The 24126-nt window shown below is 34.3% G+C and overlaps 1 protein-coding gene across 3 annotated transcripts in view; it reads right to left on the reverse strand.

Moving 5' to 3' along the window:
* Positions 1-9068: 9068 nt before the first annotated feature.
* The window catches only part of LOC130228825 (mucin-2), a 261167-nt gene continuing 246109 nt past the window's right edge, over positions 9069-24126 (reverse strand). For all 3 annotated transcript variants that reach the window (XM_056457293.1, XM_056457291.1, XM_056457292.1), the window contains exon 4: positions 9069-9404. In XM_056457293.1, the coding sequence (XP_056313268.1) occupies positions 9224-9404 (181 nt within the window). In that variant the 3' untranslated portion in view covers positions 9069-9223. The remainder of the gene's footprint in view (positions 9405-24126) is intronic.

Below are 24126 nucleotides of genomic sequence, written 5' to 3' on the forward strand. Positions count from 1 at the left end.
AAGAAATAATAAAGTAGTTACTGCAAGTTGAAGGAAAGTAGTGGAGTAAAAGCAACGATACAGCACTAAAAATGTACTCATTTTTAGTAAAAGTACACATTTTTAAAACTACTCAATTACAGTAATTTAAGTATTTTTAATTTGTTACTTTACACCACTGAGTGTTTGTCTGACAGAAGAAAGTTCATTGAGGATATGTGCCCAGGGCTACATTTTTGGGAACTGTAATATATGTGCCCTGGCATAATGTACTGTACATTTTCTGTGTCAAATGAAAGCTATAAAGTGGTTTGATGCCAACGACAACTTCCTTTACATGCTGACCACCTACCTCCATATGGACAGCTTTTATTACACAGTTTGCTTGCTGGCTTGTCTTGTATGATGTAAATACATCCATAAATTTGCTGTTTTCTATATTTTGTTATTCGTGTTATTATTTCTTTCCCTATTTATTTATGCTTATGAATTGCATATTTCTTTCAAACACATTTATCCTAGAAAAGTTCCAAACAAGTGACTTTTATTGATATTTTTAGAGTGCTATATTGTCTGGGTTGGTGTTGTATATTATGCTTGAAAAACTGCCAGTAGTTTCTGTTGTTTTACAGACTTATTTCTCTATTTATTATTTCTTAGACGTTATATTATTTCAAAGTACTAAAATGTCAATAAAAGTCACTTTGCTAAACTGTAGAGTCGAATTTTTCAACATCAAAAGTCGAAAGAGCAGAGATCAACATCCCATAATGCAATTCACAATCGTAAATAAACTGAAAGCACTGTTAAAAATACTGAAAAGATATTTTACAGTGTACGGCATCAGATTTGGGACATGGAGAAAGAAACCAGGTAAACACCCAGTGTTGTGTTCATATTTATGATTATGTTTATTTATGTAGCACTGTGGTCCTGCGAGACACTATATTATGATCTGCTGTAAGTCCACAAATGTAGTGAAAGGCCTCCTCCTTCATCTTATGCTCAATAGTGTTCATGTCTGGTGACTGGGCTGGCCAATCCTGGACAGCCTTGACCATCTTTGCTTTACGGAGCTTTGATGTGGAGGCTGAAGTATGAGAAGGAGCGCTATCCTGCTGAAGAATTTGCCCTCTCCTGTGGTTTGTAATGTAATTGGCAGCACGAATGTCTTGATACCTCAGGCTGTTGATGTTGCCATCCACTCTGCTGATCTCTCGCACGCCCCCATACTGAATGTAACCCCAAACCATGATTTTTCCTTCACCAAACTTGACTGATTTCTCTAAGAATCTTGGGTCCATGTGGGTTCCAGTAGGTCTTCTGCAGTATTTTTGATGATTGGGATGCAGCTCAACAGATGATTCAGCAGAAAATCTACCTTCTGACACTTTTCCAAATGATCAACTAGAAGTCAAGTTATTATTTGTTGCTCTTACAACTGGGATCGACGACAAGACTTTTATCAGGTAGTGTATATATCACATTTCACATTCAGCACCTGTTTTAAAATTATACATCCCTCATTAGAGATTATTCAGCATGTTAATAGTAGCTAGAAGAATGTACTTGGGAGAAAAGTATCAGTTGAATGTTGTAATTATACAAGATTTGTACTGTATATGAACACACACACAATCTTACAGTCTTACAATTATCCATAAGATGATGTATTATTATTTTTGCTGAAAGCATCTGTTGAATGCATCTGTGTGATCAATTGCTGAACGCATCTGCTGGATTATTTTCCAGCTTCGTTTCCACCTACACCACTAGTAACATAGCCATTGGATGGAAATTCTGTTGCGTGTTAGCCTGGTGTATTATGATGTTGCAAAATATTAATGAAGGCATCCGTGTGTGATTAAATACTCCACAATGAAGGCAAATAAACAGCACACGACACCGTTCCAGTGTAGTAAAATATTTTATAGAGCTTTTTAATGGATTCTGAAATTAGGCATTCACAGAAACTGAAATGAGACACTCTTTAAATTCGCCCTCTCCCCATTATCTCAGCCGTAAATATCGCCGTGCGTGTATAGTTGTTAGATCGTCTACATAAAAGCGTTAAGCGTGTGGAATAATTGATTCGTCGAAAGGTTTTCATAGTATAAAAGCTGGTGTTTTGACCCTCATTGCTCCAAAAATGATGAATCGGTAATCTGGCTTCTGCTTCTTACCTGCGGTTCCTCTCTTTATTTCTCTTTTTCTTTAATGTCCTCTGTCTCCCGCTGTCACTGAGTATCAATCACTGCCTGTTGAGAACTTCAGGTAGTAAGTAATGGCTCAAAGGGTACAGGAACCAACAAAAAAAGCCACTTCTCCCCCCGTCATGCTGTATCTGAGACATAAATCACCACAATGAAGTACAAATCTGAAAAATCAAAGCAGATAAACAGATTTTAAAGGGATAGTTCACCCAAAAATGAATATTTACTCACTCTTAATTGGTTCCCTTTATGAGTTTCTTTTATTGTTGAACACAAAAGGAGATGTTTTGAAGAAAGCTGAAAATCTGTAACCTTTGACTTTCATAGTAGGAAAAAAAAATACTATATATATCATAATGCATTACTAAATATCTTCTTTTTGTGTTCGACAGAAAAAAAAAAGAAACGGATGAAGGTTTGGAACAACTAAAGGGTGAGTAAATGATGACAGAATTTTAATTTTGGAGTGAAATCATCATTCATTCATTCATTCATTCATTTATTCATTTTCCTTCGGCTTAGTCTCTGATTTACCAGAGATCGCCACAACGGAATAAACCGCCAACTATTCCGCCATTATTTTAAGCAGCGGATGCCCTTTCAGCCACAACCCAGTACTGGGAAACACACTCGCATTCACACATTACGGTTCAATTCACCGCATGTCTTTAGACTGTGGGGAAAACTGGAGCACCCGAAGGAAACCCACGCCGTCAAGGGAAGAACATGCAAACTCCACATAGAAATGCCAGCTGGCCCATTCTGTACTCGAACCAAAGACCTTCTTGTTGGGCTAACCACTGAGCCACCATGCCGCCCTTGGAGTGAACCATCCCTTTAAAAGCTCAGTAAGTAATAATGATCTCCAAAGACTAAAACAAACAATCAATCTGATTCATGATTGGTCAACAATCAGAAACACTCAAGCCGCTGGTTCATGAAAAAACAACCACTTACAGTATTTTAAAGGAACAGTAAATAAAAAATTGAATTGATTTTGGATTATTACTTTATTTTATTATACTGTATAAAGCGATTAGTAACTTCACTTATAATTGTGAGTAAACCCATTGCCTTTAAAGTGAAATAAGGGAGTAAACTTGTTGTAGCTAGGAATTGTTAGGTTGACTCAAGCTAATTATGTGGATACTGTATGCCAAAAAATGTTTTCTTGTTACTTTAACTTATTTGAACTTAACTTAAAGGGTAACTAAAGTTTACCCCTTTTTCCAGATTTAAGTCTTTTGTGTCTCCAGAAAGTTTCACCTCAAAACACCCATCAGATTATTTATTATAGCCTTCAGAAGTTTGTGATTTGCAGCTCTGAGCATCTTGTGTTTTTGTGGACTGTGCCTTTAATGCTAGTCCGCCCCGCCCACCGTTCTCACGTGCCTGCCTCAATCTTCGCCCTCGGCTGCGTCAGGCAACAGACAGACATGAAGAAAGCAGATCTTTTATTCCCGGTTGCTTTGCGCACGTCATGTCTTGTTGATGTATTTATACACGTTACTATGGACACATGTTAATACGCAGCTGTCAATTAATTTGGTGTGCAGGGAAACCGCACTCCTATGTCAAGTTGCGGTCGGCCTCAAAATGGGAGGGATTTGGATCCTTTTTTAATGTCTGGAAATTTAAAAAAAGGGACTTATTGACTTTATATCACCCCAATATGACTGTGAATACACTAAACCAACACAATCTCACGGCAATTCGTAACTTTTTGATTTAGCGGCTAATTCGTACGAATTCGTACAATCTAGTTCGTACAATTTAGTACGATTTGCTCATCCGCCAATGACGGTTGGGTTTAGGGGTGGGGTTAGGTGCCACGCCTCCTTTTTAAAATCGTACAATTTCGTACGACTGAAATTAGCCACTAAACTGTCAAAACGTAAAATACTTACGTTTTCTCGTGAGATCAGGCTGACTATACCTACACACAGTCCTGTCCAAACGGCTTAAAAAAGATGATTTACATGATGGGTGCCCTTTAAGTTATTCAGGTTAATCATAACCAGTGCTTAATCTGAGCCAGATCTTGCTCGGGAAAATGTCAGATATTCGTGTTTTGTATCCCGGTATTTATTTTAATTGATTCGTCATTAACTTGCGTGTGTGTGCGAGAGAGAGAAATGTGAATGAGTGCAAGTTACATGCAAAAGTCACATTTGACTATTGGCCCACAACAATATTTTCAACCAATCATCATTCTTATGTTTACAATCGCTCTGATTGGTTGGTCTTTGTTTCACGTGCAATGAAAAGCGAGGTAACACTTTATTTTGATGGTCCGTTTGAGTATTAGAAGACGGTCTGCTTAATATCTGTTGATACTGCTTTTTCAACAGACATTTAACTGACTATAAGAAACTTTGCAAGTACATGTTAACTCACACTAACCCCAACCTAACTCTAACCTAACAGTCTACTTATTATCTAATGAGAATTAGTTAGCATGCAGATGCAATGTAACTTAAATTCAACAAACGGACCATCAAAATAAAGTGTGGTCAGAAGCGAAAATAAATGCCTAAATAATATCTGTATTTTCAAAACGGCAAAGTGGAAGGCAAACATATTTTCATTTTTTTAAAACCACGAGTAAATCTGATAAGGAGCTCGAGAAATCACGAGAAGATGGAACTGCATCCCTGGATCAGGATAGCAGGAGACAGAAGCAAATCGATCTCAAGTCAGCCAGAAAACAAAACGAAAGAGGTAACTTAAAGATTGGACAGAGTGAGTCATATTAATGATCGTTTTTCACTCGGAAGTGAACAATGTCAGTGGTGTTAATAAACTGAACAGTGATGTTTCATAAGACTTATGTTTGTTTTTATCCATAGTTGACCCATAACGTTATACAGCACAAAATAATTAAAGAGAGTTCAGAAATGTGATGCTCTTTTTTGCGCTGTCATCGTTTAATGATGTCATGTTCCCAAAAAATATATAAATAAATAGTTTGATGGGTGTCGATCACGGTGCCTTTTATTTCGTGTTTTTGTTCCGGAAATTATTCATTTAAAAAATTAAGCACTGTTCATAACTATTTATTTTTTTAAGTTCAACATAATATTTTTAGTCAGTTTAATGATAAGTGGACTAGAATAGTTGATCAGACAAAAAAAAAATTAGGGATTTTTTTACACAGTAGTTAGTTTATTTAATAATTGCAAGGCAACGGGTTAACTCACTTTTTAAAAGTCAACTAATTTCTCTTTACAGTGTATTTATTATTATTATTATTAATAATATTATTTGGTAACTCTCAACAATAAGGTCTCCTTTAACATTAGAAAATTAATTAAATAAAATGAACTAACAATTTATCTCACAGTGTTTTTATTAGGTTAGTTATTCTTTCTGAATATTGATATGTTCTGTATATTTTTACTATATATTTTAAAAGCAAAATTGACTTATCATTTATTCACCCTTAAAGGCACAGTTAACGCCAAAATGGAAATTCTGTCATCATTTACTCGCCACTTACTTACATAATGATTCAAACAATTATGAGTTTCTTTCTTCTGTCGAACACAAAAGAAGATATTTTGAAAAATGTTGAAAACTTGTAACCATAATGGATGAAATAATAAATGAAACTCATAATGGTTTGAAACCACTCGAGGGAGAGTAAATAGTGAGTAAATTATCCTTTTTGAGTGAACTACGCCTTTAAGCGCTTCCAAATCTTTATGATTTTTCTGTTAAACACAAAATAGTTTAAAGAATGTTGAAAACCAGTAGTCATTGGCTTACAGTAATACCACGCAAGTCAGTTACTATACTGATTTCCAACATTCTTCTAAATATATCTTCTTTTGTGTTCAACAGAAGAAAAAGAAACTCAGAATTCAAATTTTTGGTTGAACTATCCCTTTAAGTGCTTCCAAATCTGCATGATTTTCTTTCTTTTTTATGTTGAATGCAAAATAAAATAGTTTAAAGAATGTTGAAATCAGAAGCCATTGGCTTACAGTAATACCGTGCAAGTCAGCTGCTATACCGATTTCCAACATTCTTAAATATATCTTCTTTTGTGTTCCATAGAAAAAAAAGAAACTCAAAATGATCATTTTTGGTTGAACTAACCCTTTAAATGCTTCTAAATCCATATGATTTTCTTTTTTTTCTATCAAACAAAATAAAATAGTTTAAAACCAGTATACATTGATACTTTACAAATCAGTTGCTATAGCAATTTCCAACATTCTTCAAAATATCTTCTTTTGCATTCTTTTGGAAGAAAAAAAATCTCAGAATAATTATTTGTTGGAGAACCTTTTAAGTGCTTCCAAATCTTTATGATTTTCTTTTTCTTCTGTCAAACACAAAATAAAATAGTTTAAAGAATGCTGAAAAACAGTATCCACTGACTTACAGCGATACCATGCAAGTCAGTTGCTATACCGATTTCCAACATTCTTCAAAACATCTCTTGTGTTCAACATAAGAAAAAGGAAACTCAGAATTATCATTTTTGGATGAACTAGCGCTTTTAAATCTTTATGATTTTCTTTTTTTTCTGTCAAACAAAAACTAAATATAGAGATATTTTGCAAGTCAGTTGCTATACTGATTTCCAAACATTCTTCAAAATATCTTCTTTTGAGTTCAATAATGAACTATCCCTTTAAATGCTTCCAAATATTTATGATTTTCTTTCTTTTCTGTCGAATGTAAAATAAGATAAATTAAAGCATATTGAAACCAGTAGCCATTGACTTCGAGTGATACTTTGCAAGTCAGTTACTATACCGATTTCCAACATTCTTCAAAATATCTTCTTTTGTGTTCAATAGAAAAAAAGAAACTCAGAATTATAATTTTCGGCTGAACTATACCTTTGAGTATGTCCAAATCCTCATGATTAGCTTTCTTTTTTCTGTCGAATGCAAAATAAAACAGTTCAAAGAATGTTAAAAACCAGTATATGGTGATATTTAGCTAAAAAATTAACTCAGAATTATAAATTTTCGGAGAACTAACCCTTTAAGTGCTTTCGAATCTTTATGATTTTTTTTCTGTCAAACACAAAATAAAACAGTTTAAAAAATGTTGAAAACCAGTAGCCATTGACTTAGAGTGATATATATGCAAGTCTGCTGCTATACCGATTTCCAACATTCTTAAATATATCTTCTTTTGTGTTCAATAGAAAAAAAAGAAACTCAAAATTATAACTTTTGGTTGAACTAACCCTTTAAATGCTTCTAAATCCATATGATTTTCTTTTTTTTTCTATCAAACACAAAATAAAATAGTTTAAAACCAGTATACATTGATACTTTACAAATCAGCTGCTATAGCAATTTCCAACATTCTTCAAAATATCTTCTTTTGTGTTCACCCCCCCCCCCCCCCCCCCCAAAAAAAAGAAAAAAAAACCTCAGAATTATAATTTTTGGGTGAACGATCCCTTTAAGTGCTCCCAAATATTTATGATTTTCTTCTTTTTCTATCAAACACAAAATAAAACACTTTAAAGAATGTTGAAAACCAGTATACAGTGATATTTTGCAAGTCAGTTGCTATACCGATTTTCAACATTCTTCAAAATATCTTCTTTTGCATTCTTTAAGAAGAAAAAAAATCTCAGAATAATCATTTGTTGGAGAACCTTTTAAGTGCTTCCAAATCTTTATGATTTCTTTTTTTTTTCTTCTGTCAAACACAAAATAAAATAGTTTAAAGAATGCTGAAAAACAGTATCCACTGACTTACAGCGATACCATGCAAGTCAGTTGCTATACCGATTTCCAACATTCTTCAAAACATCTCTTGTGTTCAACATAAAAAAAGGAAACTCAGAATTATCATTTTTGGATGAACTAACCTTTTAAGCGCTTTTAAATCTTTATGATTTTCTTTTTTTTCTGTTAAACAAAAACTAAATATAGAGATATTTTGCAGATCAGTTGCTATACTGATTTCCAACATTCTTCAAAATATCTTCAATAATGAACTATCCCTTTAAATGCTTCCAAATATTTATGATTTTCTTTCTTTTCTGTCGAATGTAAAATAAGATAAATTAAAGCATGTTGAAACCAGTAGCCATTGACTTGGCTGTGATACTTTGCAAGTCAGTTACTATACCGATTTCCAACATTCTTCAAAATATCTTCTTTTGTGTTCAATAGAAAAAAAGAAACTCAGAATTATAATTTTCGGCTGAACTATACCTTTGAGTATGTCCAAATCCTCATGATTAGATTTCTTTTTTCTGTCGAACGCAAAATAAAATAGTTCAAAGAATGTTAAAAACCAGTATATGGTGATATTTAGCTAAAAAATAAACTCAGAATTATCAATTTTCAGTGAACTAACCCTTTAAGTGCTTTCGAATCTTTATGATTTTTTTTCTGTCAAACACAAAATAAAACAGTTTAAAAAATGTTGAAAACCAGTAGCCATTGACTTAGAGTGATATATGCAAGTCAGTTGCTATATCGATTTCCAACATTTTTTAAAATATCTTCCTTTGTGTAAAAAAAAAAAAAAAGAATTATCATTTTTGGGTGAACTATCCATTTAAGTGCTTCTAAATCCGCATGTTTTTCTTTTTTTTCTGTCAAACACAAAATAAAATAGTTTTAAAAATGTTGAAAACCAGTACACAGTGATACTTTTCAAGTCGGTTGTTATACTGATTTCCAACAATCTTCTAAATATCTTCTTTTGTGTTCAACAGAAGAACAAAATGAAACTCAGAATTATCATTTAGATTGTACTGTCCCTTTAAGAAATGCACTAGAGCTGTTGTTTATTGTTAGTTCAATATTAATCACTGATGTTAACAAATGCAACCTTATTATTATTGTTTTTTAGGGAAGGAAGTTGTTTTAAATTCACTCCATCAATCTGAAATATCAAAGTGCGCAGCCTTTAAAAAGTCCAAGACATTAATCTTGATTTTAAAATCTGCCTCCTGTGAAAATTGCCTAAAAAAAAAAACAGAGGCTCCTCATCCAGAAATGCTCTCCGGTTGGAAGCGGAAGAGAAGAGGCTTTGTTCAGAGTTCAGAGGAACCAGAAGCATTTTCTGCGGCTCTTCTTGACCGTCTGGAGGGCCTGTGGAGAGTCCTGCTGTCGCGGAGGAGGAAACGGCAGCTGAGGAGAGCCCTGTTCAGACTCCTGGTGCTCCGGGACTTTCCACGCTCGCGTCACCTGACCCTCCTGCAGCCGGAAGTCGTGCTCCACACTGAAACACAAAACACCGCCACTGATGTTAAACATGCATTAGGAAAAGACTCAATTCATCTCTTCAAATGCATTCTTTCACATGACATTAACCCCCAGGGGTCGAAGACCGCAAATACTCGTTTTGAGGCGTCTTCTTCTGATAACAATGAAAAGAACTTAAATAACACTTTCAGTTTTGATAGGGCGGATAAGAGCATTACATCAGTCAGATCTGGTAAGTGTCTACTTTTTTGTGTACACTCACATAACATATAACAACAAAAGTGTGTGCTTTTGCAAAATTAGGAAAACAAACAGTGTAGGCATTCTTTCTTTTCTCTCTCCGCGACTGTTTTTAGAAACGAATGTAAAAGATAGGTTTCTGAGGCGTGTACTTAGAGTTGAAGTCAGAATTAATAGCCCCCCTTTGAATTTTGTTTTCTTATTTAAATATTTCCCAAATGAATTGTAACAGAGCAAGGAAATTTTCACAGTATGTCTGATAATATTTTTTCTTCTGGAGAAAGTCTTATTTGTTTTATTTATTGTTTAATATTCAAGCAAATGCTATCTTAGAATCGAGAAGCAGCACGACTGACAAAAATACTTGTGTTCGCACGAGCAAAAGAAAGCAGGTGAACACTGAATGAGAGGACGATCACTGGCGCTAACAGCTGATGTGATGCGCACGACTGTTTAAAACGCGTGCGCGCTCCCATTTCCTTGCGTGAAGCAACCATACCTAGAAACACAACAGATGTGATCGGTTCGTTTTCATTCATTGAAGCATTAATTTTCAAGAAATACAATCAAAAATATATATAATATGGTGTTGTAACAATATGTTGAAGCTTGAGAAAGTTACACTATAGCATTTATTTCATGTTTTAGGATGAATATTTTTTTTCTTATTTAAATTAAGCATACAAGGCTGTGCTAAATATTTTGTGCAGTGCAGATGTCAATTTTATCTAAATAATATGTCGATATGTATAACATTTTTTGCTTTATATGAATTATTACATGCGTTTTGAGGCGTTTTCTTCTGATAACAACGAAAAGAACTTAAATTACACTTTCAGTTTTGATAGTACAGATAAGAGCATTACATCAATCGGATCTGTTAAGTGTCTACTTTTTTGTGTACACTCACATAACATATAACAACAAAGGTGTGTGCTTTTGCAAAATAAGGAAAGCAAACAGTGTAGGCATTCTTTCTTTTCTCTCTCCGCGACTGTTTTTAGAAACGAATGTTAAAGATAGGTTTGTGAGGCGTGTACTTAGAGTTGAAGTCAGAATTAATAGCCCCCCTTTCCCCTTTGAATTTTGTTTTCTTATTTAAATATTTCCCAAATGAATTGTAACAGAGCAAGGAAATTTTCACAGTATGTCTGATAATATTTTTTCTTCTGGAGAAAGTCTTATTTGTTTTATTTATTGTTTAATATTCAAGCAAATGCGATCTTTGAATCGAGAAGCAGCACGACTGACAAAAATACTTGTGTTCGCACGAGCAAAAGAAAGCAGGTGAACACCGAATGAGAGGATGATCACTGGCGCTAACAGCTGATGTGATGCTCGCAACTGTTTAAAACGCGTGCGCGCTCCCATTTCCTTGCGTGAAGCAACCATACCTAGAAACACAACAGATGTGATCGGTTCGTTTTCATTCATTGAAGCATTAATTATCAAGAAATACAATCAAAAATATATATAATATGGTGTTGTAACAATATGTTGAAGCTTGAGAAAGTTACACTATAACATTTATTTCATGTTTTAGGATGAATATTTTTTTTCTTATTTAAATTAAGCATACAAGGCTGTGCTAAATATTTTGTGCAGTGCAGATGTCAATTTTATCTAAATAATATGTTGATATGTATAACATTTTTTGCTTTATATGAATTATTACATGCGTTTTGAGGCGTTTTCTTCTGATAACAACGAAAAGAACTTAAATTACACTTTCAGTTTTGATAGTACAGATAAGAGCATTACATCAGTCGGATCTGTTAAGTGTCTACTTTTTTGTGTACACTCACATAACATATAACAACAAAAGTGTGTGCTTTTGCAAAATAAGGAAAGCAAACAGTGTAGGCATTCTTTCTTTTCTCTCTCCGCAACTGTTTTAGAAACGAATGTAAAAGATACTGTAGGTTTGTGAGGCGTGTATAGAGTTGAAGTCAGAATTATTAGCCCCCCTTTGAATTTTGTTTTCTTATTTAAATATTTCCCAAATGATTTGTAACAGAGCAAGGAAATTTTCACAGTATGTCTGATAATATTTTTTCTTCTGGAGAAAGTCTTATTTGTTTTATTTATTGTTTAATATTCAAGCAAATGCGATCTTAGAATCGAGAAACAGCACGACTGACAAAAATACTTGTGTTCGCACGAGCAAAAGAAAGCAGGTGAACACTGAATGAGAGGACGATCACTGGCGCTAACAGCTGATGTGATGCGCGCAACTGTTTAAAACGCGTGCGCGCTCCCATTTCCTTGCGTGAAGCAACCATACCTAGAAACACAACAGATGTGATCGGTTCGTTTTCATTCACTGAAGCATTAATTTTCAAGAAATACAATCAAAAATATATATTATATGGTGTTGTAACAATATGTTGAAGCTTGAGAAAGTTACACTATAACATTTATTTCATGTTTTAGGATGAGTATTTTTTTTCTTATTTAAATTAATCACACAAGGCTGTGCTAAATATTTTGTGCAGTGCAGATGTCAATTTTATCTAAATAATATGTTGATATGTATAACATTTTTTGCTTTATATGAATTATTACATGCGTTTTGAGGCGTTTTCTTCTGATAACAACGAAAAGAACTTAAATTACACTTTCAGTTTTGATAGTACAGATAAGAGCATTATATCAATCGGATCTGTTAAGTGTCTACTTTTTTGTGTACACTCACATAACATATAACAACAAAAGTGTGTGCTTTTGCAAAATAAGGAAAGCAAACAGTGTAGGCATTCTTTCTTTTCTCTCTCCGCGACTGTTATCAGAAACGAATGTAAAAGATAGGTTTGTGAGGCGTGTACTTAAAGTTGAAGTCAGAATTAATAGCCCCCCTTTGAATTTTGTTTTCTTATTTAAATATTTCCCAAATGAATTGTAACAGAGCAAGGAAATTTTCACAGTATGTCTGACAATATTTTTTCTTCTGGAGAAAGTCTTATTTGTTTTATTTATTGTTTAATATTCAAGCAAATGCGATCTTAGAATCGAGAAGCAGCTGACAAAAATACTGACAAAAATACTTGTGTTCGCACGAGCAAAAGAAAGCAGGTGAACACCGAATGAGAGGACGATCACTGGCGCTAACAGCTGATGTGATCCGCACGACTGTTTAAAACGCGTGCGCGCTCCCATTTCCTTGCGTGAAGCAAACATACCTAGAAACACAACAGATGTGATCGGTTCGTTTTCATTCATTGAAGCATTAATTTTCAAGAAATACAATCAAAAATATATATAATATGGTGTTGTAACAATATGTTGAAGCTTGAGAAAGTTACACTATAGCATTTATTTCATGTTTTAGGATGAATTTTTTTTTTCTTATTTAAATTAAGCATACAAGGCTGTGCTAAATATTTTGTGCAGTGCAGATGTCAATTTTATCTAAATAATATGTTGATATGTATAGCATTTTTTGATTTATATGAATTATTACATGCGTTTTGAGGCGTTTTCTTCTGATAACAACGAAAAGAACTTAAATAACAATTTCAGTTTTGATAGTACAGATAAGAGCATTACATCAATCGGATCTGTTAAGTGTCTACTTTTTTGTGTACACTCACATAACATATAACAACAAAGGTGTGTGCTTTTGCAAAATAAGGAAAGCAAACAGTGTAGGCATTCTTTCTTTTCTCTCTCCGCGACTGTTTTTAGAAACGAATGTTAAAGATAGGTTTGTGAGGCGTGTACTTAGAGTTGAAGTCAGAATTAATAGCCCCCCTTTCCCCTTTGAATTTTGTTTTCTTATTTAAATATTTCCCAAATGAATTGTAACAGAGCAAGGAAATTTTCACAGTATGTCTGATAATATTTTTTCTTCTGGAGAAAGTCTTATTTGTTTTATTTATTGTTTAATATTCAAGCAAATGCGATCTTTGAATCGAGAAGCAGCACGACTGACAAAAATACTTGTGTTCGCACGAGCAAAAGAAAGCAGGTGAACACTGAATGAGAGGACGATCACTGGCGCTAACAGCTGATGTGATCCGCACGACTGTTTAAAACGCGTGTGCGCTCCCATTTCCTTGCGTGAAGCAACCATACCTAGAAACACAACAGATGTGATCGGTTCGTTTTCCCATAGACTAGACAAAAAGTTTAAAAAATCCAACTTGCCGTTACAAAAAAAAACGGACGTGATCACAGAGTTGTGTATTTTGCATGTGAACTCATTCTTTAAATATGCACGGTGGCAAAAAAGACTCCACTAAACAGAAGACATCAAAATAGCAATAGCCTGCGGGATAACGAAGGCGCACATAAATGCATGTGAGCGTTTGGCGTTGAGGTTTTTGTCAGCAGCACAGTGCTGACAGCAGGGATTGTTGCTGATGATGCACTGGCCCAGATCCTGCAAACGCTGATGTGGACATGAAGCAGCTTTCCTCAACAACACGGCCATAACTCTTCATGCTGAATCTGACTAATGAGATCATTCTCCCTCTTATATACTGTATTATATATATTCATATGCACTCAATTTATTGCAGCGAGAGAGAATTAACTTCATGGAGTGTCGCGGCACTCACACCCTTCGCCTACGTTATTCCCCAGAGAAGCAATGTCGGACAGACGGGGGACACTGTGTGCTTTCCGGAACAATAGCACTTTTAAAGCTCTTCAAAAAAAAATCCCTCTACCAGCCTCTTACCTTGCGGACAGTCTCTGCGCATCGGTGCAAAGACCAAAAGAGTCTACATGAGATCTTGTGTTCGCTCCAAACCATCCAAACAAATGGCAGGATTTACATGAAACTAATCTGAATTCATAGTGTTCACACTGTATATACAGTGAGGGAAATAAGTATTGAACACTTCTCAATTTTTCTCAGGAAACATATTTCTAAAGGTGCCGTTGGCTTGAAACTTTCCAAACTAAAAACAACCAAAGAAATTCGTATAAGCAAAGAAAACAAAACTTGTTAGTTTACAAATGAAGTTATACGTAATGGAATTAAATCAAACAAGGAAAGGTATTGAACACATGAAGAAAGGGAGGTGTAGAAAAGCAGTGAAAGCCCAGACAGCAGCTGAAGTCTCTCAGTAGTTCTTGAGCAAGCCTCTGCCCTTCCTCTGTGTAAATGAATTTCAGCTGCTTCAGTCCAACATCTACATTAGCAGGAGGATGAGGAGGAAACCAGGGTGGACATTTCAGCAGGACAATGATCCAAAACACAGCCAAGGAAACTCTCGAATGCTTTTAAGAGAAAGAAAATCAAGCTGTAGAATGGTCCAGCCAATCACCTGACCCGAATCCAATAGAAAATACGAATTAAAGAACTATCAATATTTTTACACTCTGTTGAAGTCTGTGAGAAACTCACACCTGAGCGGTTCATGTGACTTCATTCTCCATGTGAGAGGCGTCTTTAAGCTGCCATTTGATCGATAGTTTCTCTCAGAAGATAAAAAGACAATGCACAAAAGGCATCATTGTGAAAAAAAATACATATTTATTTACGTTTGAACAAAACGTAGTATGTTCAAAATGATTCATGCTCTTCTCAATAATCAATAGAAAAGCCTTTATTGGCTATTACAGCAATGAAATGTTTACTATTATAGCTGAGCAGCTTTTTGCATGTCCTCACTATTTAGTCACCTTAGAACTATAAGGTTCTATCTGCATTCTACATGATTTTGAGATATTGAGCTTCAAAGTTTTTGCATTCCATATAGCAAACAATATGTGTGTAACAGTTCTCTTCCATACATTAACATGACAGAGACCCTAAATCAGGGGTGTCCAAACTCAGTCCTGGAGGGCCGGTGTCCTGCACAGTTTAGCTCTAACTTCTTTTCTTCCTTCAACAAACCTGCCTGGAAATTTCTAGTATACCTAGAAAGAGCTTGATTAGCTAGTTCAGGTGTGTTTAATTGGGGTTGGAACTAAAATATGCAGGACACCGGCCCTCCAGGATCAAGTTTGGACACCCCTGCCCTAAATGCTCTCTAAATGTAAATTATCAAAGTTATCTTACATTTGCAAATTGGAGTAAAAAAAACATGGTAAATGCAGATAGAACCTTGTAATTCTGAAAAGTAATTTTCTGCTTGTAATTATAAGGGTCTATCTGGCAGATCATTCATTGAAGCATTAATTTTCAAGAAATACAATCAAAAATATATAATATGGTGTTGTAACAATATGTTGATGCTTGAGAAAGTTACACTATAACATTTATTTCATGTTTTAGGATGAATATTTTTTTTCTTATTTAAATTAAGCATACAAGGCTGTGCTAAATATTTTGTGCAGTGCAGATGTCAATTTTATCTAAAGAATATGTTGATATGTATAACATTTTTTGCTTTATATGAATTATTAAATTATATTGATTAAATTTAATGCCCCATTAATTAAAGTAAGTATTTACCCTTCAAGGTTTAATATTAAATTTAAAGACTTTAAAAGAAAACAGACATAAGCAAATGAGTTTAATGAACACTGAAAAATGTTTCACTTACCATATATGCACAAATAAAAATATTTCACATTTAATATAGAAATGTTTTTAATATTCGTTTCTTTTTCAACAATGTCAAATTTAACATTTCATCTCAGTGTCAAAAAAGCTTCTAAATCATCACATTTACACACTTCTTAATTTTGTGTGGTGCAGCATTATTTAGTCCACTCTGATTTTGTGTGATTTTTGTCTTTCTGGTCTTTCCCGCTGTCAATGGAGCAGTCTGGCGAAATTGTAAAGAGAATGATCCTGATTGGTCCTCGTGCGTGCATTCAAAATGCTGATTGGCTCTCAGAAAGAACCTTAAAGAGCCAAGCTAGAGTTCAACTTTGAAGAGAAACCGTTTTTTAAAATTTATTTATATATTTTTTTAATGTAAACAACTTTACATCACATAACGTAAATAAGATGTCATTTAATAAGAATATGTGAATAACTCAATTTTGACAAAAATGTCAGCTAGAACCTTATAATTCTAAGGTGACGAATTGTTACTATTCATCTTTAGCGATGAGCTTCAACTCTTGCAGACCCTGTTTACACTAATGCGTTTTCCTTTTAAGACGCATAAGTTTTGCTACGGTTACGCCATCCGTCCACACTACGCCAGAGTTTTCGAGCGCCGAAAATTTTGCATTTTGGATACACTGTAGAGGCCGCTTTAATTCTAAAACGCTGCTGCTTCGTCTAAGTGTGGATGGGGGAAAACGGAGACATCTGAAAACGGAGGCGAGGCTGCAGACATTCGCCTATTTGATTAAGGCTTTTTCCTCAATATTAAGTCGTCTACACACAGTTCAGACTTACATCCTCTCCTTGTAAGTTCAGACTTTGCAAGTTTTATTTGGAAAACAAACTCCCGAGGACACATCGGGTAACTCTCCAAAGGGAACAGTGTACTTTATAGAGTCATTCACATCATCATACGTACGTTGTTTCACTATCTTAACAATAAAATGAAAACATGATATGAGAAACCTATTTTCATTTTGATATTAACAACTTAACAAACAGCAGAAATACGGAGGCGTCGTGCTGCATATATGAGCGTCATCTTCACTGTATGCATATTTATAACAAAACAGAGCCTATAACAATACTGCCTCCTTTCATTTTCATTGAAAATACAAAACATCTTTGGCTGATTATCAGATTTAATAATCAATAATGGCCATTATAAAAGTATAACGTACAATAAGTTTATCCACTATAGGAAATAAAGGCAAGCAATCAGTCAATATACAGAATGTACGTGGTTATATTATTATTAACTTATCTTTGCCCTCAGCCAAAACATGTTACCTGAGAACAATTATTAGATTCAATAACCAAAGTTGGGGAATAGGTCATTAGGTATAGACAAGAAGATGAATTAAATATCACGTTTAACAAATACAGTGTGATTGGATCCAGCGGTAGATCCTTGATGAACAGTCCGACGAGCACAGCTCTCATCTGGCTAGATATGCTGCAGCGCATGCCAGAGTGTGTGTGTGGTCACGTGATGTGCATTTTCAGTGGTCTGGTGTATACGGAGCGTTGTTCAGAAACGCTGGGTGAAACGCTAGTGTGGATGCGGATGGTTCTCATTTTAAAACGCTGTTTTGAAACTGAAACGTACTAGTGTAAATGGGGCGTCAGATTGGAGGGTCTTCTTGCCATCACCCTGATCTTTAGCTCCCTCTACAGATACTTAATTGGATTTATATCAGGACGCTGGATAGGCCACTGCAAAACATTAATGTTTATGTCTGCCAACCATTTAGCTTTGTTTGCATAAACTAAAATAAAATCAGGAATTCATTCATTTTTCTTCGGCTTAGTCTCTATTTCAGAGGTCAACAAAGTGGAATGAGCCACCAACTGTTCCAGCATATGTTTTACACAGCAAATGCCTTCCAGCCACAACCCAGTATTGGGAAACACCCATACACTCTCATTCACACACACCAATTTAGATTATTCAATTCACCTATAGCGAATGTCTTTGGACTGTGGGGGAAACTGAAGCACCCGGTGGAAACCCATGCAAACACGGGCAGAACATGCAAACTCCACACAGAAACGCAAACTGGCCAAGACTCGAAGCAACAGTGCTAACCATTGAGCCAATATGGCACCAGAAGAGTTAAGAAATCGCCATTTAGTGGAATATCGCTGACTTTCAATCACATCAAATGAAAAAAATTTGGTAACACTTTATTTTGATGGTCCATTTGAGTATTAGTAGGCATGTAGATGCAATGTAACTTAAATTCAACAAATAGACCATTAAAATAAAGTGTGACCAAGTGGTCAAGTGGTCTCTTTATTGTTTCCATAGCTTAGTCCCATGCAAGCAAGCGTTTCCCCCTCCCCAAAAAACAAGAAAAAATGAACAACGATGACAGTGCTTCATCTCGAGTCTCGTGTGATGTTTCTCCAGAGCTGATAAACGAGAGTTAAAAGCAACACTCATCAGGCTGATTAGTACCTGTTGTGATTATAACTGGACTTTCAGACTGATTTAAACACCTGTGATTCAGCATTGTATGCTTGATCAAGCCTGTGATTGGTTACAGCGCCGCAACCCTGCAAAAAACACTGCAAACAGATCTAATCAACAGCTTTAATAATTAATCACAGGAGCTGAAAGCAACATTAGGCTGCTGATTAATTGTACAGCTCCAACTTGCGCTGTGTTTTGTTTCAGTGAGACCTGTTTGGATTTTGGAGGATTGAATTATATATGCAGTTTATTTTTCTTTATTATGCTAGTTAACGCTAATTAACTGTTTCCTGTATTTTGGGATGCGACCATTATTGAGGGTTTGAGTAATTAATAACAATTATTGACAAATTAATACTGAAGCTCACCATCTGTATTTTTTATTTATTTTTTTGCATTTACATCACCAACAAAGACAATTTATTAATGTCTATAAATGGCACTTTAACGTTAGCATATGTTTTTGAGGGGTAAATTGACATTGCTAGTTCTTTTACATGGAAAACACACAAAGACTGGGTTTGCTCTTGTTTACACCAGAGACGGTTACATCTTCTTGGAGTTAACAAGAAGCTTATGATGAGGTTAAGGAGATGGCTGTCTGGTGCAGTCACAACAACCTGGAGCTCAACACGCTCAAAACAGTGGAGATGATAGTGGACTTCAGGAGAAACCCCCCTGCTCTTCCCCCACTGAGCATCATGGACAGCATTGTGGCAGCAGTGGAGTCATTCAGGTTCCTGGGCACCACCATCTCTCAGGACCTGAAGTGGGACACTAACATTGACTCCATTGTCAAAACAGCTCAACAGAGGCTGTACTTTCTTCGTCAGCTGAGGAAGTTTAACCTCCCAAAGGAGCTGCTGAAACAGTTCTACACCTCCATCATTGAATCAGTCATCTGCACATCAATAACTGTCTGGTTTAGCTCAGCTACTAAATACGATCTCCAAAGACTACGTCGAATAGTTCGGACTGCTGAGCGAATCACTGGTACAACCCTTCCTACTCCCCAAGAACTGTACCTATCCAGAGCGAGCAGAAGGGCTGCCAAAATCACTCTGGACCCCTCACACCCAGCACACTGCCTCTTTGAACTTTTACCTTCTGGTCGACGCTACAGAGCACTGCACACCAGAACAGCCCGACACAGAAACAGTTTCTTCCCTCAGGCAATCCATCTCATGAACACTTGATGATAATAATTGTGGAACCAACATCACTACTTGCTATACACTTTTATACACATATACACTTATTTAACACACTTTACATGCCAATTTGCACATAACAGCTGCACATATAACATTGTATATAGTAATAAACATGTACATACACTTGTCAATCTGTATATTTGCACTCACTACTTTATTTTTTTCAAAATATATTTATTATCTGATTTTTGTCCTGTCTCTGTAGAAGCTCTATCACCAAAACAAATTCCTCATATGTGTGAACATACCTGGCAATAAAGCTCTTTCTGATTCTGATTCTGATAATGCAGTTTCATAAAGCTGTTCTTGAAAGCATTGTTAGATACGGTATCACATTGTGGTTTGGCAACCTATCTGTACAGTGTAAATCTAAGTTGTTGCATCTCTTAAAGACAGGGTGGAATATTGTTGGGCATGATGAATATTTTAATCCTCAAGTTTTATATGAGAATTGTGTCCTCAATCATGTGGAAAGGATTCTGAATGATCCAACTCATTTTTTGTTTCTACATTATGAACTGCTTCCCTCTGGTAGGAGATTTAGAGTCCCAAAGTGTAGGTTGAACCGATATAAGAGATCCTTTGTACCAGTTTCAGTGGGTTTATTTAACAATAGTTTACCTTAATTAGCATTATAATTATTGTAACTATGTTGTATTGTTTGTTTTTATGGAATGTCTGCAGCAATATGGTGATGCCCATAACAAATTTCCTGTCAAGGACAATAAAGTTTTACTACTACTACTACTACTAAATACCAGGGTTGCATTTTAATGATATATGCGCAAAGTCTAAAGCACCTGGCTTAAAAGCATTAAGGACGTGTCCGAATCCACTTTTGCTATTTTAAGGATGGAAAAATATGGTTTGCGCCCTGGCACATGGTCTAACAGTGTTGTGCTTATTTTCTTAATGAGTTATGGGTGTGTTTTGAGAATAACATGCATTAAACCAATCAGCGTCTCATCTACCATTCCCTTTAAGAGTCAGCTGTGTCGTCCCATGGTGCGTTTGCTATTTACGTGGCGGAATTTGTAAGTGGAGAAACTGAACGAGTCACTAGCGAGAAAATAGTTAACCAGACCATCTGCAGCGCGAGGGTAAAAAACGAGCCACCTCCATTCGGCCTCTTTATTTTCTTTTTACTTTACTTTTGTTCTTTACTTTACTCCTTTACTTTGGTGGAGTAAGGAAACAGTGGAAACTCACTCCACTGAAGACATCCATTAGGCTACATATTTAATTTCATTTGTTTAGCGCAAAGATTTGTTTCAAAACTATTTCTAAATTTAGTTTAGTTAGTTATATCCAAACACACGTCCTGTTCTTATGGTGATGCATATGTCTCCAAAACCAAAAAACAATACAACAGTTAAACGCCATAATTGTGTTTATAAAAAAGAAAATCAAACTCGGAGAGTCAAAAAATCCTTTTGTAAGAGGAACTACGTTCTTCCGATATTCATTCACATCTACAGCTGACGTCAGAGCAGCAGAAGCTGTTACTAATTCATCAACGTCACTTTATGGCACTTTACAACAGATGCTTTATACACTTAAATACTTGTTTATAAATGTTTATTACTAACTTTTCTATGAACATAATTTGATTATAACTGCAGATCAATGACAGTGCGAAATAGCCTACTGTAAAGTCTGCAATTATATAAAATAAATAAATGAATGCAACATATATGAACACATACAGCCCCTTACAGTCTCTAATATGTTACCAACTACAGGAAAACTACACACAACATACATTTAGGCCTTATTTAGGTTCATAAACACCATGCAACACAGCCCACAGTGCAAACCTCTCATCTGTGTCTGTAATCTTCAGCAGCACATGTAAACTGTTATAGAGTAGTTCTGTCATTCCGAGTTCATTATAATCTAAAAGGCGATGATAAACATGGCAGTTTGTTTGTGATTCAGGTTGCTGAAACTATTTGTTCCTGTGTGTTGTCGGGCTTCGAATTTGTTCGCGCTTCACTCTCGCGTTTGTCCTGGATCAGATGACGGATAAACTTCAATAATCAATAATTTAGCATGGCTATCAGCCAATCAGATTCAATGTCAAGACAGAACTGTTGTATTAAAAGTGCATACATGCTGCTTATTGCAGATTTTTTTGTCAAATAAGTTTTATTTATCATTAAATAGACTTATAATAAACACAAATACCAGGAATAATTTTCTAAAACAAAACAAAACAAAACAAAACAAACAACAAAAAACTAATACTAAACAAAAACAACAACAAAACAAAACAAAACAAAAACAACAAAAACAAAACAACAACAAAAAACTAAAACTAAACAAAAACAACAACAAAACAACAACAAAACAAAACAAAAACAACAAAAACAACAAAAACAAAACAAAACAACAACAAAAACTAAAACTAAACAACAAAACAAAACAAAAACAACAAAAACAACAAAAACAAAACAAAAACAACAACAAAAAACTAAAACTAAACAACAAAACAAAACAAAAACAACAACAACAAAAACAACAAAACAACAACAAAAAACTAAAACTAAACAACAAAACAAAACAAAACTAAAACAAAACTAAACTAAAACAAAACAAAACAAAACAAAACAAAACAAAACAAAACAAAACAAAACAAAACAAAACAAAACAAAACAAAACAAAACTAAAACAAAACAAAACAAAACAAAACAAAACAAAACAAAACTAAACTAAACTAAAACTAAACAAAAACAACAAAACAAAACAAAAACAACAAAACAAAAACAACAACAAAAAACTAAAACTAAACAACAAAACAAAACAAAACAAAACAAAACAAAACAAAACAAAACAAAACTAAAACAAAACTAAACTAAACTAAACTAAACTAAACTAAACTAAACTAAACTAAACTAAAACTAAACAAAAACAACAAAACAAAACAAAAACAACAACAACAACAAAAAACTAAAACTAAACAACAAAACAAAACTAAACTAAACTAAACTAAACTAAACTAAACTAAACTAAACTAAACTAAACTAAACTAAACAAAAACAACAAAACAAAACAAAAACAACAAAACAAAAACAACAACAAAAAACTAAAACTAAACAACAAAACAAAACAAAAAAAAAACAAAACTAAAACAAAACAAAACTAAACTAAACTAAACTAAACTTAACTAAACTAAACTAAACTAAACTAAACTAAACTAAACTAAACTAAACTAAACTAAACTAAACTAAACCTAAACAAAAACAACAACAAAAACAAAACAAAAACAACAACAAAAAACTAAAACTAAACAACAAAACAAAACAAAAACAACAACAACAAAAACAACAAAACAAAAACAACAACAAAAAACTAAAACTAAACAACAAAACAAAACAAAACAAAACAAAACAAAACTAAAACAAAACAAAACAAAACAAACAAAACAAAACAAAACAAAACAAAACAAAACAAAACAAAACAAAACAAAACAAAACTAAACTAAACTAAAACTAAACAAAAACAACAAAACAAAACAAAAACAACAACAACAACAACAAAACAAAAACAACAACAAAAAAACTAAAACTAAACAAAAACAACTTTTTAGGTTGAATACATTGCTTTTAGGAAAATAATAAATTAATTTTGAGAGTACAGTAACTAAAAACATGAAATTAAGCTTTTATGATAGCTTTTATGTTTAAATTATGCAAACCCAAATAGAAAGCACTACTAAATCTACTAAACGACAGAAAATATTACTTTACAAATTATCTTGTAAGTAAATTATATATTACATGTGCGTATTAGTCAATAACATTACATAAATTAATGTAAATTTGCGCAAATTTAATGGGCTTATCTGTGGATTTCTGCACATGCAGATTCCATGTGGGCCTGGGACTCTAATTGGTTTAATGTAAGCTAGGCTCAAAAACACTCATAACCAGTGGTGGAAAGGATACTGGAAAATTATACTTAAGTTGAAGTACTGTTACTTCCCTTAAAATGTAGTGCGAGTAAGAGTATATGTTTTAAATATTACTCAAAGTATGAGTAAAAAGTAGATCTTTCAAAGGTACTCAAGAGTAGTGGGTATCACACTGTAAAAAGCTGATGCATTTACATGTCATTTGTGAATGTGTGTAAACGTAACATTCTGTAGTGCATTTAGTCATTGCCCAGGAATTGTGTGTCGACAATGGAAACAAGCCCAGGGCTATATCGTGTTTTTATCCTCGACAGTTTTTATTTCAAAATGTATGGGATACTTGTATTTTTGTACAGCTTGTCTAAAATCTGTCAAATAAAAATT

The sequence above is a fragment of the Danio aesculapii genome, chromosome 5 (assembly GCF_903798145.1).
Source record: "Danio aesculapii chromosome 5, fDanAes4.1, whole genome shotgun sequence".
Taxonomy (NCBI): domain Eukaryota; kingdom Metazoa; phylum Chordata; class Actinopteri; order Cypriniformes; family Danionidae; genus Danio; species Danio aesculapii.